Source organism: Emydura macquarii, unplaced genomic scaffold (assembly GCF_026122565.2).
Source record: "Emydura macquarii macquarii isolate MOO-44397 ecotype Brisbane River unplaced genomic scaffold, CSIRO-AGI_Emac_v2 contig_2897, whole genome shotgun sequence".
Taxonomy (NCBI): domain Eukaryota; kingdom Metazoa; phylum Chordata; order Testudines; family Chelidae; genus Emydura; species Emydura macquarii.
In genome coordinates, this window is record NW_027133034.1 from 45,041,199 (window position 1) to 45,056,872 (window position 15,674).

Sequence of the window (15,674 nt, forward strand, 5' to 3'; positions counted from 1 at the left end):
ACTCCCCGCTCAACAGAAGTATAACAGGTTTTGTTACATAGCAGAAAAACATCTGCTATAAATACTTACCTTCAGAAATGGAAAAGATTTCACCTATAGTGTATCTGTCGACAAGTGCCTCCGATCTAGTCTTTTTCCACCATTCTGGAATACCTGTTAGAATTAAAAAGATTGGGGCTCACTATGAGTTCAACCAAGTTTCACTTGGTGACTATAACAGCTTTTCACTCATGAGTGATTTCTTTATTTTTGCTTGCCCCGTAACCTTAAGATTTCTTAAAGATCTGATGACTCTTTATCCAGAGGTTAGAGAATGGGATTTAAACCTTATTCTGAATGGTCTTATGACACACCCTTTGAACCATGTTACATGTTTGCTATTCCACCTCTCCATGAACATCTTTCTTGGAGGGCATCACTTCCACATGGAGAGTGGGAGAACTGGGGACTTTTAACAGCAGGTCTTTCCCTTTACAGTATTTTTCAAGGAAAAAGTTTCAATATGGCCATATCCCAAATTCTAAGCCAAAGTTTCATCTTAACCAGACCATTAATTTACCATTTTCCCCTTCAAAACCACATCACTTCAGACAGGAAACTACTTTCCATCCCTTAGATATCAGAAGGGTGTTAGATCTTTTATCTAGACTGAATCAAACCATTTTTAAAGTCTCACAGACTGCTTGTTTTGATGGAGGACAGATCTGAAAGTTCCATAATCTACACCCAAAGTTTCTCCAGGTGAATCTCTGGATGTATTATTTCATTTTATGGCTTTTCTAACATCTAACCACCTTCTAGCATGTTAGCCCATTTTACCTTAGAATCATAGGACTGGAAGGGACCTTGAGATATCTTCTAATCCAGTCCTCTGCACTCAAGACAGGACTAAGTATTATCTAAACCACTCCTGACAATTTTTTCTCTAACCTGCTCAAAAATCTCCAATGACAGATATTCCACACCCTCCCTACGCAATTTATTACATGCTTACCTATGCTGATAGTTAGGAAGTTTTTTCTAATGTCCAACCTAACCCACTCTTGTTGCAATTTAAGCCCATTGCTTCTTGTCCTATCCTCAGAGGTTATTGAAAACAGTTTTTCTCCCTCCTCTTTGTAAACCATTTATGTACTTGAAAACTGTTATCAGGTTCCCCCTCAGTCTTCTCTCCTCCAGACTAAACAAACCCAGTTTTTTCAATCTTCCTTTATAGGTCATGTTTTCTAGATCTTTAATCATTTTTGTTGCTTTTCTCTAGACTTTCTCCAATTTATCCACATCTTTCCTGAAATGTGATGCCCAGAACTGGACACAATACTCCAGCTGAGGCCTAATCAGTAGAGCAGAATTACTTTTTGCGTCTTGTTTACAACACTCCTGCTAATACAGAATGATGTTTGGGTTTTTTGCAACAGTGTTACACTGTTGACTCATATTCAGCTTGTGATCCACTATGACCCCCAAATCCCTTTCCACAGTACTCCTTCCTAGGCAGTCATTTCCCATTTTGTATGTGCGCAACTGATTGTTCCTTCCTAAGTAGAGTACTTTGCATTTGTCCTTACTAAATTTCATACTATTTACTTCAGACCATTTCTCCAGTTGTCCAGATCATTCTGAACTTTAATCCTATCCTCCAAAGCACTTGCACCCCTTCCAGCTTGGTATAGTCCACAAACTTTGTAAATGAACTCTCTGTGCCATTATCTAAATCAATGTTGAAGATATAGAGCAGAATCAGACCCAGAACTGATCCCTGTGGAACCTCCTTTGATATGCCTTTCCAGCTTGACTATGAACCACTGATAACTACTCTCTGGGAATAGTTTTTGAACCAGTTATGCTCCCACCTTATAGTAGCTGCATCTAGATTGTATTTCGCTAGTTTTTTTATGAGAAGGTCATGTGAGACAATATCAAAAGCAACTACCCCACAAGGCTTGTTACCACACAAGATATACCACAACTACCCCACAATGCTTGTTACCCTGTCAAAGAAAGCTATTAGGTTGGTTTGACATGATTGGTTCTTGACAAATCCATGCTAACTGTTACTTATCACCTTATTATCATCTAGGTGTTTGCAAATTGATTGTTTAATTATTTGTTCCATTATATTTCCAGGTACTGAAGTACTGACTGGTCTGTAATTTCCTGGACTGTCCTTATTCCTCTTTTTATAGATTGGCACTATATTTGCCCTTTTCCAGTCCTCTGGAATCTTTCCTGTCTTCCATGAGTTTTCAAAGATAATCTCTGATGGCTCAGATATCTCCTTAGTCAGCTCCTTGAATATTCCAGGATGTATTTCATCAGACTCAGGTGACTTGAAGACATCTAACTTGTCTAACTAATTTTTAACTTGTTCTTTCCCTATTTTAGCCTCTGATCCTACCTTATTTTCACTGGCATTCACTGTGATAGTTGTCCAATTGCTACTAAAAGTTGTGGTGAAAACTGAAACAAAAAAGTCATTTAGCACTTCTGCCATTTCCACATTTTCTGTTAAAGGTTTCTCGCCTCATTGAGTAATGGGCCTACTCTGTCCTTGGTCTTCCTTTTCCTTCTAATATATTTGTAGAATATTTTCTTGTTAACCTTAATATCTCTAGCTAGTTGATTCTTGTTTTGAGCCTTGGCCTTTCTAATTTTGTCCCTACATACTTGTATTTTTGGTTTATACTCGTCCTTTGTAATTTGACCTAGTTTCCACTTTTCATAGGACTCTTTTTTTGAGTTACAGATCATTGAAGATCTGGTTACTTCCCTGTGGTCTCTTGCCATACTTCCTATCTTTTTGATACAGAGGGATAGTTTGCTTTTGTGCCCTTAATAATGTTTCTTTGGAAAACTGCCATCTTTCTTGAACTGTTTTTCTCCTTAGACTTCCTTCCCATGGGATCTTACCTACCAGCTGCCTGAGTTTGCTAAGATCTGCCTTCTTGAAATCCATTATCTTTATTGTGCTGTTTTACCTCCTACTATTCCTTAGAACCATGAACTCTATCATTTCATGATCACCCACGCTTTCTTCCTCTTTCAAATTCTCAACCAGTTCCTCCTTATTTGTCAAAATCAAATCTAGAACAGCCTCTCCCCTAGTAGCTTTCTCCATCTTCTGAAATAAAAAATGGTGTCTAATACAGTGCAAATACTTTTTGGATAATCTATGCCCTGCAATGTTATTTTCCCAGTAAATGTCTGGGTACTTAAAGTCCTCTATCACCAGAAAGTCCTGTGCTTTGGATGATTTTGTTAGTTTAAAAAAAGCCTCATCCACCTCTTCTTCCTGTTTAGCTGGTCTGTAGTAGACCCCTATCATGACATCAACCTTTTTTTTACCCCTTTTATCCTTACCCAGAGACTTTCAACAAGTCGGTCTCCTTTTTATATCTCAACCTCAGTCCAAGTGTATATATTTTTTTATACGTAAGGCAATACTTCCTCCTTTTTTTCCCTGCTTGTCCTTTCTGAGCAAGCTGTAGCCTTCTATACCAATATTCCAGACGTGTATTATCACACCAAGTCTCTGTGATGCCAGCTGTGTCATAGTTGTGTTTATTAACTTGGATTTTAGTTCTTCCTGCTTATTCCCCATATTTTTCGCATTAATCTACAGACAACTAAGATACTGATTTGATTCCCCCCATGCTCTCTCTTGTCTCTCTCTCTCATCCCTGCTGTAATGGCCCATGTTGTCACTAGATTCCAACACTTCTGCCAGGTCTCCATAATTTGGAGTTAGCTGTGGGATTTTGTCTCCTGCTCACATGTGAACCTTGTTTAAAGCCCTCCTCACTATGTCAACCAGTCTGTATCCAGATATGCTTATCCCCTTTCTTGATAGGTTGTCTCCATCTCTTCTTAGCAGTCTGTCTTCCTGAAACAACATCCCATGGTCAAGAAAGCTGAAGCCCTCCTGGCATCTCTATCTTCACAGTCAGGCATTCACCTCCAGGATGCATCTGTCTCTGCATGGGCCTCTACCCTGGGGCAGAAGGATTGAAGAGAACACTACCTGTGCCCCAAGCTCCTTCACCCGTACTTCCAGAACCCAGTAGTCACTTCTGATCTGCTCAGGGTCATATTTAGCAATATCATTAGTGCCTACATGGATGAGCAGAATGGGGTAGTAGTTAGAGGGATGGATGATCCTTGACAGTCCCTCCATAGCATCTTGGATACGAGCCCCTGGCAGCAGAATACATCCCAGGATGCCATGTAAGGCCAACAGATGGGTGTCTCCTTCCCCCTCAGAAGAGAGTCACCAACCACTACTACCCTACGTTTCCTCCTGGTAATGATGGCTGCAATCCTCCCAGCCTTGGTGATACAGAACTTCTCCTCCTCCACCTTTGGGGGGGATTCCTCATTGCTCATGACAAGGCAGCATAACGGTTCTTCAGGTTGGGAGTACAGGTGGAGCATTGCCTGCTGCGAGAAATAACCAGCAGCCAGGGTTCTCCCTGTGACAGATTCATATCCTCCTCCCCCGGTGGTGTGTCAGCAGTCCTCTCAAGCTGGATAGCTTCCTCAGCCTTAGATGTCTCCATATGAATACTCTCAATGAATTCCTCATGTGCATGGATGTTCCTCAACCTAGCCATCTCCTCCTGTAGCTCTCCCATCTGCTTCCTGAGAGGTTCCATCAGTAGACACCTTTCACACTGGACGATCCCTCCAGCTTGGCTTTCTGAGAGTGGGAAATGAAGGTCACAGTCTCTGCAGCTCCATACCAGGATCTGGGTAGAGGCATCCATGGTTAGGTTCCCTGTCTGGATACAGGTGCAGGTGGAGGAGACAGAAGCAGCATTGGTACTGTTGCAGTCTACATCTGTGGCATTACTCAAGGATGTTTCAGTTGCTGACATTTACACAACTGCAACCAGGGCTTTGGCACATATTTTTTCCAAGAACTATGCTTTGGTTCATGCCTCTAGGTCAGATGTGGCAGTTGGTAGTGCAGTTCTGTCTTCAATATTGGAGTCTCCTCCAAAGCTCCCATCACCCTGTTAGGATATTGCTTGGGAGTCACCTGAAATGGAGCACTCATAGGGATACTACTTGAAAAAGAAAGAAAGGTTACTCACCGTATGCAGTAACTGGAGTTCTTTAAGACGTGTGTCCCTGTGGGTGTTCCACTAACCACCCTCCTTCCCCTCTGCTTCAGAGTTGCCCTGGTGGGACTTTGCAGTAGGGAAGGAACTGAGGACAGTTCATCGAGGCAACCCTATATATTGTCAAAGTGGGGCACGAGGATTGTAAGGCACATGTGTGGGCTGACTGGGCACTGCTACTGATAATCTTTGATCAAAGGCACAGAGGACACAAGCCATCTGAAATGAAGCACCCATAGGGACACACATCATGAAGAACTACAGTTACTGCACAAGGTGAATAAACTCTCATTCTAATGCCCAAAATTTTTTCTTGACAGTTTGTATATTTTAACTTTTTTAAAGGATGTTGAAAAATTGGAGAGAGTGCACAGAAAAGCCACAACAATTATTTGAGGGCTGGAGAAAATTCCTTACAGTGAGAGACTTAATGAGTTCAGTCTGTTTAGTTCATCAAAAAGAAGATTGAGAGGTGACTTAATTACAAAGTACCTTCATGGGAGAAAATAATGGGTACTAAAGGGCTCTTTAATCTAGCAGAGAAAGGCATAAAAAGTAGCAGTGGCTGGAAGCTGAAATAAGACAAATTCATATTAAAAAATAGGAACACATTTTTAATAATGAAGGTGATTAACCATTGGAACAAACTACCAAGGGTCGTGGTCAGTTCTCCATCAATGTCAATTTTTAAATCAAGATTGGATGTTTTTCTAAAAGTTGTGCTATAAGAAATATTTTGGGAAAATTTTAGGGCCTTCTTCATATAGGAGATCAGACTAGATCAGCAGTTCCCAAACTCTACCACGTTGCATACCACGAACATAGAAAGCCACCACCTGGAGTACCAATATTGGTCATGTAGCTGGAAGTTCAAGAACTGACTGGCTGAGGAACTAAGTTGCCCGATGTTCCAGTTGCCAAGGTAGCTTAAGTGGAGTGTCAGCAGCAGCTTAGCCCAAAGTTCTGCTGCCGATGCTCTGCTTAAGATACCATGGCAAATAGAGTGTCGGGCAGCGTACCATTGGGAAGTGGCCTGTGTATCACTGGTGATACGCACACCACAGTTTGGAAACCCCTGGAGTATATGATCACAATGGTTGCTTTTTGCCTTGGAATCAGTTAATCTACCCAGGGCTAATTGGGAGAAACTGAATGGGCCTCTTGATACACAGGAGGTTGGATTAGATGATCTAATGGTCCCTTCTGGTTTTAAACTCTATGAATATATGACATCTGTAGAGCAAGCCTTGTTAGTAGACACAAGAAGCACTCCATGGTCTTGTTCAATACGCCACAGAGGAAGAAGTGCAAGATGGAGGCTGGTAGCTGGTATATTACTTTGCCAGTCATTTAAGAGGACGGAGGTGTATGTAGGTTGGTGGTATATAGTGACATATTGTTACTGAGTAATAGATTTGTGTTTAGATTAAAGTTATTTTTTAAATGTACTCATTAAATTGTCAACAGCAAGTTAAGTTTACTCATTAACTTGCAGTCACAAATATCTCAAGTATTTCATTTGTACCAGCTCAGTGGCAGGGGTAGCAATGAGTAATGCAGCATTAGTGACTTTGATTATAGCATCAGCTCAGAAATAGTGTTCATTAATGCATTGCTGCTACTTCAGAGCCAGTAAATGGTGTATTTTGTAGAACACACAAAGACATTTTTCAATTGTTCTAATTCCAAAGCTTCCCCCCATCCTTCCAAAAATGTATTGCATATAATAGCAAATCTCAGTAATGGCCCTTCAAGCAAACAGAAACAATCGAAATTTGAAAACTCAATATGCTGCATGACATGAAGTGAATAGAAAGAATATTGAAACAAACTCATTCTGTTTGATGGCAAGCTATTTTTAAAAATTAATACAGACATGCAACAATGAAAACTGCCTTCTTGTGCTAGCAATTTATAGCATTTTTTATTATGGAAAATTTCAGGATTGATTTGTATTGCATATTAGAATATTTGAATCAAAACTGTAACCAGTCAGCTTTTCATGTTACTTCAAAATATTACCGTAGCTGCAAATGTGGTAGACAAGAAATTATGGTGCTGATGATACCAAAGAATTAAGTGGTTTAGAACAAAATAATAGGAATAATTTTTAAAAGAAAACAAAAAGAACAGCTTGCTTAATATCCAGTGCAGTTTGTATAAATGGTTTGTTTTCATAGAAAAAATTGCAACACAGAAATACAGAAAATTACCAGAAAAAAAGAAAATAGACATTTCTTATTTTTTCATGGATTTAACAAATACTAACTAGTTGAGCTCCCATTCTCTTTTATCTTTAGTGATATAGCGATAAATCTGCAGATCTGTACTCAGATTCCGAGCTGGTCTTGTGCTGATTTTGTCATTGTACTGACTTTGTCATTAACCTCCAGTAATTTATCCTGAGTTATATGTGTACAAATATGAAAAAAAGAATTTGTGATATTTTATGAAGTGGAGTAAGCTTATCAGGGCCTGGATCCACCAAAGTTTCAGCCATGCATCCCACAGAGAGAGACTTCTTTCTAGTGGCCTGCTTTCTACTGAGTGCCTCTTCTCCTCCCATATGATCCCTGTACTGTGTGACAAGCAGGCAGCAACTAATTCTGCCAGTGTTGACACTACAGTTATCAACCTGCTGCATCACAGTCAGTGAGGAGAGAGCAATGCCAGCTGGAAAATTGACTATAGTAGAGATAGGTTCAGAGAATCAGCTATATATTAACAGCCCTGGACCCTGAACGAAGCATCCCTTCTGTACTGCAGTACAGGCAGACAGTAGCAGAACCCAAAGTTCTTGAGCAGTGGATCTCTCTGGATCCATGGATCTACACATATTGGGATTCAGGGCTTGAGCCTGCAGATCCATGGCACTAGCTTTAGTCTGCTCTTGAGTAAATTCACTGGTTTACGAGAAAATATCTGATGGAGTACATCTTCATTTTGTTCTTTGGAAATGTGTTCCTTTTCACTAAAGCAACTCACAACCTTTATGATATGCTTTTGTCACTTGGATTATCTTCAGTCTGTACTATAATATTTTCCTTTTATATTAACTGAATATTTTCTACCCTTTTTAGGGTCCTCCAGGGGGTGGAGGGCCACCGGGAACGCCCATCATGCCTAGTCCAGCAGGTATCCAAATCTAATCAGAAAATTTAAAGACAATATAAATAACATTCTGCGGGGAGTAAGTAATATACAGATTCTTTATTCCAGTTCTTCCTGTACTCATTTGCTTACCTGTGCAGACCAATGGATATATATTATATTATATATCCTTATATATATTTCAACAAGCAACAGCCAATGAAAAGCTCTCACTTTTGCACTTTCCTTCCTCCCACCTTCCCTCCTCAGTCTTCCTCCTGATTTGCTGAAGAGAGGCAGAATGGTTGGTAATTTGAATTTACTGGCTCCTTCCAGGGCTCTCAAGACCATTTTTTCTGGTCTCCATTAGCAAAACAAGGAAAAAGAGAGAGAAAACAGAATGTGCATTGTTTCTGCTAGGGTTGTTCAGAGCTTATTTGCCAGCACATTTTATGTATCCTGTGAGACTGCCCAAGAGTATCCTGCAGGGGGATGCATCAAGTGGGAGTTTAAAGGAGTGTTCCATAGCTTCAGCTTAGCCAGCTAGCTCTGCACTAAGAAGAGTGACAAGTGTTTCCCTGCATCAAAGATCTGCAAAGTTCCTGACATGAGGGAATAATCCAAAGAGATTGTGGAGGGTGGACACACACAAGACTTCCTCTGCTACCATGGATAGCATCAGGGATCTGATAAGCAGGAAGTGTTTGCTTCTGATCCGTTGTCCTGACTTAATCGATCTTCATTAGATCAATCGGACTTCTTCTGAGAATCTTCCACTCCTAAGAAGCACCTTTGACCAACATCTCCTTCTCATCCTCCTTTCATTGACCAAGAGGTCATTGATCTCCATTTCTAGTGACCTTTCCATCTCCGTGACACCTTACGTCTTCAGACCCACATATTCCTACCTCGCTGCCATCATTACTTGCACAAAGGATAGGGAAGTCCTTTTTAAGAGCCAGAAGCAGAGCTTCCAGACCCTTTCATTGAAGTTTCCCTATACTGATGGAAAAACCTCATTAAATGTTGGCTAGAACTTTAAAAACACAACCTGTGATAGAAAAAAAAGGAGGACTTCTCTCCTGTTAATTACTTAAGAAGATGACTAATGTGTCCTGGCAGTTAAATGTTCAAATCTCTCCTAATGTGAAAACAAGCCGCTCAGATAGCATGTATTTCTAAAAACAGTCAACACAGCAGTAAATTGCCAATGGTATATTTAAGTGGACAATGTGGACAATGAGCAAGTCTTCCCTTAAGGAATTGTTGCTTATGTTTTGATGGAAGAAAGAGAAGCTGTGGTGCTTCATATTCCACAGAATAAAAATATTCAGGTAACAGCCACCAGGAAAGCTACCAACGGAACTAATTTCTGAAAACAAAACCCTCCGACTGTTAGGGTCCCAATGGCCAAACCTCTGGTATGTGTTTCATACAATAACTAACAGAAAATGGAGCCGTGATTCCTTGAGGAGAGCCATGTTGTCTGTTTTCAGAAGGATCTGGTGTTTGAAAAACTTGTTTTTCAATGACAGCATAAGCCAAATAAAAAAATTTCCCATCTATCTATATCTATCTATCTAGCGAGAGAAATTTTATGCCAGTCTGAATGCTTGGGTCTAGTTCCTCTCTTGTGACAGACGGAGATAATACACTAGAATCTTCTTAGTGATATTCCATGCATATAATGGGTTTATTATCTCACCAGTGTTAGTTAATGCTTAAAAAGTTGTACCAAATTAATGAGGCACTTGAAGGAAATATACATTGGGCTTGATTTTAATACCTTGGAGCAGGTATCCAACTTTCTAGCATTAGCCCAGGATGCATTCCCTATTCCAAGGCACTTCATTCAGGCATGTGCTTTTCCTCCTCTCACTTTTCAATTTAAGTAGAGGTAATTCTGTTTCAAAGGACGTACTCAGGGTCTCCCATTACTCCCGCTTTGTCTTGGAAAAGTGGATTTAACTGCAAAGTGGTGAACTATCTGTGCTCTGTTAAGCTCAAAGCTCATTGAGTCCTTTTTACATTGTCTCTAGGGCAGAGGGGAGATTTTGTGGAGGAATTATGGAACGCAGCTACTTGGCTGTCTCTCTACTCTTTCTAGAATAGATGTGATGTCATTTCATTGTTGGATGTGTCCTTTTGCAGATATGTTTGTCACTTGGTGATTCATGGAGACTTTCCTGAGGTTATTCCCATACCAACTAATTGTTTTTGTTGGATGGACATCCCTGACCAAATGTTCTCAACTACAATTTTCTTGGGAAAATGTTCTCTCTATGTTGTCTCTCTGTTTACAGACCTTTTTTGCCTTCTCCTCTCTGCAAAATGTCTCTGAGGAATGCTAACCACAGTGGCAAACCAGGGCTCAAAACCAAGAATTTCTTTCCTACTAATTATTTTCTGGTCCCTGGCTTCTACTCAACCCTTAGCTCAGTCAAATAGTTCTGTAGGATGTATTATATTAACTTGTTAGTTAAAGTCTAGATTTTAGCTTTGGAAGTTTTCAAGATTTGGGGAGAGAGAAGGAGACAGAGTTTAGCTGGCTGATACGCATGAAAATGAGAGCTTTTCATTGACTGCTTCTAACCTGAAATCTGCATAAGGAGGTTCTGTGTTGATTGGCACTGGTGGAAACCAGAGCATAAAAGTATTTAATAAGTAAGAAATTCTCCTTTCACAGGGACTGCAGAAAGTTGGTAAACTAATGTGGAGTTTTTTTGGAACAACAAGAAAAAGTGTTTTAGGAACAAAGTAGTTACAAATTTTTGATGATTTATAGACATATTAACAATAATGCATAAACTCAGCTTAGAAGTAGTCACAGCAGCCATTTAGAGAACATTTCAATTATTTCTTTCTATAGCTCTGCCATTTGGCTAAGAATAGAAATGCAATGAAATCTTCCAGTATATTGCCACTGTATGACAGTTGCTCTGATATAGAAGAAATATTAACAAAATGATGAGAAATTGTAGTAGGTGAACAGTTTTATTTCAAATCTCATCTTGGTAATTTAAATAATATTTGTTTCAGATTCAACCAACTCTGGAGACAACATGTACACTTTAATGAATGCAGTACCACCTGGACCCAACAGACCCAATGTAAATATGAACCTATTATGTATTTTTCTGTATTGTGCAGCTCTGTTTGATTCATGTACTGAATCACCAGACCTCCATCTTATCTTAATCATGTTTATCTTCCCCAGTTTGAGTGGATACACATCACTTGCTTCCCACCGTCAAAACTTACATTTATCTGCATTTTTAATGTCTCTGAAATATTTCAAATCAATCATGTGGTATATTCACAACAGTCCTATAGCACTAATTTTTCTAAAAAGAAAATACCTTGAAATTTGTGCTTGTAAAAACTTTAAGCAGTACATATAAATCTGCTAGGTAGATGAGTAAATTTGTCATTCTGGATTATGCTGATATGGTCTACAGTAGTACATCCTTTCAGCACTTGTCTGGCAGCTTCCATTAGTTTGTACAGAATTTAAACTTTCATTACAAAAAAATATATTTCTACCTCTGAATAATGTGTGAAAAACTTTTGAATGTGACCCAATCAATGATGTCTTACCAATTCTACAGGTGTATAAAATCAATATATTCATGAAGGGCAAGATCTGCCTTGTTCATCTAAGTGGAGTGTTAGATATAGGCCTAATGACAACCATTAAATATAAACAATGACACCACTGATTATGTTAAGCAAAACATCCAGCAGTTCTGGAACTGATGAAAACTTGGATTTTTAGATTCTTCTTTTTCTAACCCTTATATTTGCCCTCAAATGTAGATGTCATTTATGCATGCAGACCATGTAGTTAGAGATCCATTTGAAAAAAGGCCACAAGAACTTAAGTAATGGGTAAATGGTAGTGCATTTATTGAAATTCATAGCATGTTTACCTAGAAGTGTCATAAATATCTGTATTTTCAATTTGAAGACCCAAGTTTAATGATAAACTCTGAAATCCAAATGCTGAACTGGCAGAACTTATTATTTTAGTGGTAATGCTCTGTAGTCTGCTGTGATGCTCAGCACAGATAGAGTGGGATTTCCAAAAATGGTCTGTGCTAGCCTAAATATGCTCTCATTGAAGTCAATAGTAAAACTCCCATTCACTTCAACAGGAGCAGTTTTTAGTCAGCACTGAACACCTTTGAAAGTCCCAACCATAGAACTTAAGTACAACATAAGTGGTGCATAGGCCACAAGCTAGCTCTCTGCACAGAGATAAATTCTCCAGAAATGAGTGCAGAACACAGTAATTGAGGTAAATTGGGGGGGGGGGGGGGGGGGGGGTCATCACACAGAGATAGACTGTACATTTCAGTTTCTCCATTTCTATTTTTCTATTTTATTACTGTGTTTTTATTAGAGTATCTGTAATATAGCCATGCATTCATATCAATTTTTAATATATTATCATGATCCTTTTACAGTTTCCAATGGGCCCGGGGTCAGATGGACCTATGGGTGGATTGGCTGGAATGGAATCACATCATATGAATGGATCTTTAGGTAAGGATAATAAATCCAGTGAATACTGATTTTAGAACTGTTTTTTGTGACTAATACCACAATAACCACAGCTCTAAATTGTGTGGGCAACTGTATATAAAAATCATTTGAAAATCAGAAATACTGTATCAACATCAGTCAGCAGTTCAAAGATGCTTTTCTTAATCTCATGTATCTGGTCTAATAAGGTGTCTGTTATAAATATTGTATATTAACAGAATGTAATTTTGAATTAAACTAACGTGGAAGATGACAAAAGGTTTTCTCCTCCTCTGTATTTCCCCAATCCCCCACAAAAATGTCAGTAATCAGAAGATGTCTTTACTACAAAGTGATGCAGGTGCTTCCATATTTGTATATTTATATATCATATAGATATATACCACAAAATATTGTTGCCTTAGGAGGGATCGGTGGGATGTTGCCCAGGCTGTACTCAGCAAGGGTGGTGAAACACTGACCATGATTGAGAAGATTGTTGAGAGTTGGAAGGAGCACTTTGAAGAACTCCTCAACCCAGTAGACTTGCCCTCCTTTCATGAGGCAGTGCCGGAAAACCCCAGTGGGATCAGATCTATTTCTATTGATGAATTGCTGTGGTGGTAAAGTGCCTTTGCAGCAGTAAGACAGCAGGGGTGGATCAGGTTCACCCAGAGATGTTGAAATCACTGGACAAAGTTGCGGTGTTGTGGTCAATGCGCCTCTTCAAAGTTGCATGGAAGGCGGGTGCAGTTCCTTGGGAATGGCAAACCAGGGTGGTGGTCCGTTCTTTAAGAAAGGAGACCAGAGGGTGTGTTCCAACTACAGGGGGATCACATTTCTCAGCCTCCCTGGCAAAGCCTATGCCAGTGTGTTGGAGAAGAGGCTACACCCATTAGTTGAGCCTCGGATTCAGGAGGAACAATGCGGTTTCCGTCCCGGACATGGAACAATGGACCAGCTCTTTGCTCTCTTGCAGATACTCAAGAGGTCATGGGAGTTTGCTTTGTACCTTTGTTTTGTAGACCTGGAGAAGGCTTATGACCATGTTCCCCGAGATGTCCTGTGGGAAGTGCTGCGGGACTATGAGGTGCTGGTGCCGTTGCTGTGTGCTATCCAGACCCTCTGTTTCCTCTATTCCTGGAGTGAGAGTTGTGTCCGCATTCTTGACATTAAGTCGCGTTCATTCAAGGTGGGCGTTGGACTCCACCAACGATGTGTCCTGTCCCCATTCCTGTTTGTGATCTTCATGGACAGGATATCAAGGTGCAGCCATGTTGGAGAGTGTATCTGGTATGAGGACTTGGAGGTAGCATTACAGCTGTTTGCAGATGATGTTGTCCTTCTTGCTGCTTCTTCTTCTTGTCCTTCTTGCTTGTGATCTCTGATGCGCACTCGAATGCTTCACTACCGAGTGTGAAGTGGTTGGGATGAGAATCAGCATCTCCAAATCAGAGGTCATGGTTCTTTCCTGGAGGAAAGTGAAGTCTTCTCTCCAGGTGAAGGGGGAGCAGCTGCCCTTGGTGGAAGAGTTCAAGTATCATGGGGTCTTGTTCACGATTGATGGTAAGCGGGAGTGTGAGATTAACCAGCGGATAAGTGTGGCGGCAGCAGTGATGCGGGCACTCTACTGATCTGTGGTGGTGAAGTAGGAGCTAAGTTTTCAGATGAAGCTCTCAGTTTACAGGCCAATCTATGTCCCCATCCTCACCTATGGTCACGAACTTTGGGTAATGACTGAAAGGACAAGATTGCGGGTTAAATGGGCGGAAATGAGGTTTCTCTGCAGGGTGGTTGGGCTGACTCTCCGAGCTTGGGCGAGGGGCTCAGCTATCCAGGAGTCTCGGAGTAGAACCATTACTCCTCCAGATCAAAGGAGTCAGCTGAGACCAGAGGTTTGAACACTTGATAAGGATGCCCCATGGTAGGCTTCCTTTGGAATTATACCAGGCATGTCCCACTGGGAAGAGGCCTCGAGGCCGACCCAGGACACACAGGATTATATTTCCTGGTTGGCCTGGGAATCCCTTAGGAGAAGCTGGAACCTGTCGTGGAAGAAAAGGAGGTTTGGTCCTCCCTACTCTCCAAGCTGCCACTGCAACCCTCACCAGGAAAAGCAGCATAAAGGAAAAGAAGAAGAAGTACTAAATTGTGAAACCAAATGATAAATTATATTGATCATGCAGTTTTAACTGTCTCACTTGCACTCTATCCATTCATCCATCCTCCCAAGCATTACTTTTAATATCCCATTCTCATGAACAACTTCAAACAGCTTCCATTTTTCATCAGCCTGCCACAGAAATGTTTGAAATGTTTTTTTCTTTCTCCCCAAATGTGGACTCTCCTGCAAAATTACACCAGACATTACAGACGTGACATTTTTATGTATAGAAAATGTCATTATAATATCTGTATGGTCCAATGAATGCACTATAAAAGCTATGCAGTGTAAGAAGTGAAAAAGAAATGGGAACAGTGTAGATTGCAGGGCATTGCAGGCTGGGGACATGGAAAACCTACAAAGCTCCAAAGCTGTTCAGGTCATGGTAAGGTAGGAAGAGCTGCGGACCCTGTGTAGATTATGATCTCTGAAGAGTAGCAATATCCGGGGAAGTTACAAGCCTTGTAGAGTTATACAAAATTTGCAGTGCATCAACCTGTGACCCCTCCTCGCAGACTTTTTGCCCTGCACTTAGGTTATGACAGAAGAAGTTAGCATAGCTCAGGCCTGAATCTAGACCAGAAACTGAAGATTGTGAGACAATATGCATAGAAGAATGAGAATGAGGAGGAGAGTGGGAAAGAAAAATGGTTTTTAAGATGAGGAAAGAGTGCACCAAAATGTCTCTTAGCAGGCAGATCCCGAGGAATTAAAATTCAACAGAATGTAACAAATTCCCAACAGTCTTTATCTGCAGAACATGTCTCTGAACTTCC

The 15,674-nt window shown here is 40.4% G+C and overlaps 1 protein-coding gene across 4 annotated transcripts in view; it reads left to right on the forward strand.

Annotated features, from left to right (window-relative positions):
• SSBP2 (single stranded DNA binding protein 2) overlaps nucleotides 1-15,674 on the forward strand; it is a 272,413-nt gene that overhangs the window by 234,058 nt on the left and 22,681 nt on the right. For all 4 annotated transcript variants that reach the window (XM_067568988.1, XM_067568989.1, XM_067568990.1 and 1 more), the window contains 3 exons: nucleotides 8,201-8,255; nucleotides 11,250-11,320; nucleotides 12,677-12,755. In XM_067568988.1, coding sequence (XP_067425089.1) covers nucleotides 8,201-8,255; nucleotides 11,250-11,320; nucleotides 12,677-12,755 — 205 coding nt within the window. The remainder of the gene's footprint in view (nucleotides 1-8,200; nucleotides 8,256-11,249; nucleotides 11,321-12,676; nucleotides 12,756-15,674) is intronic.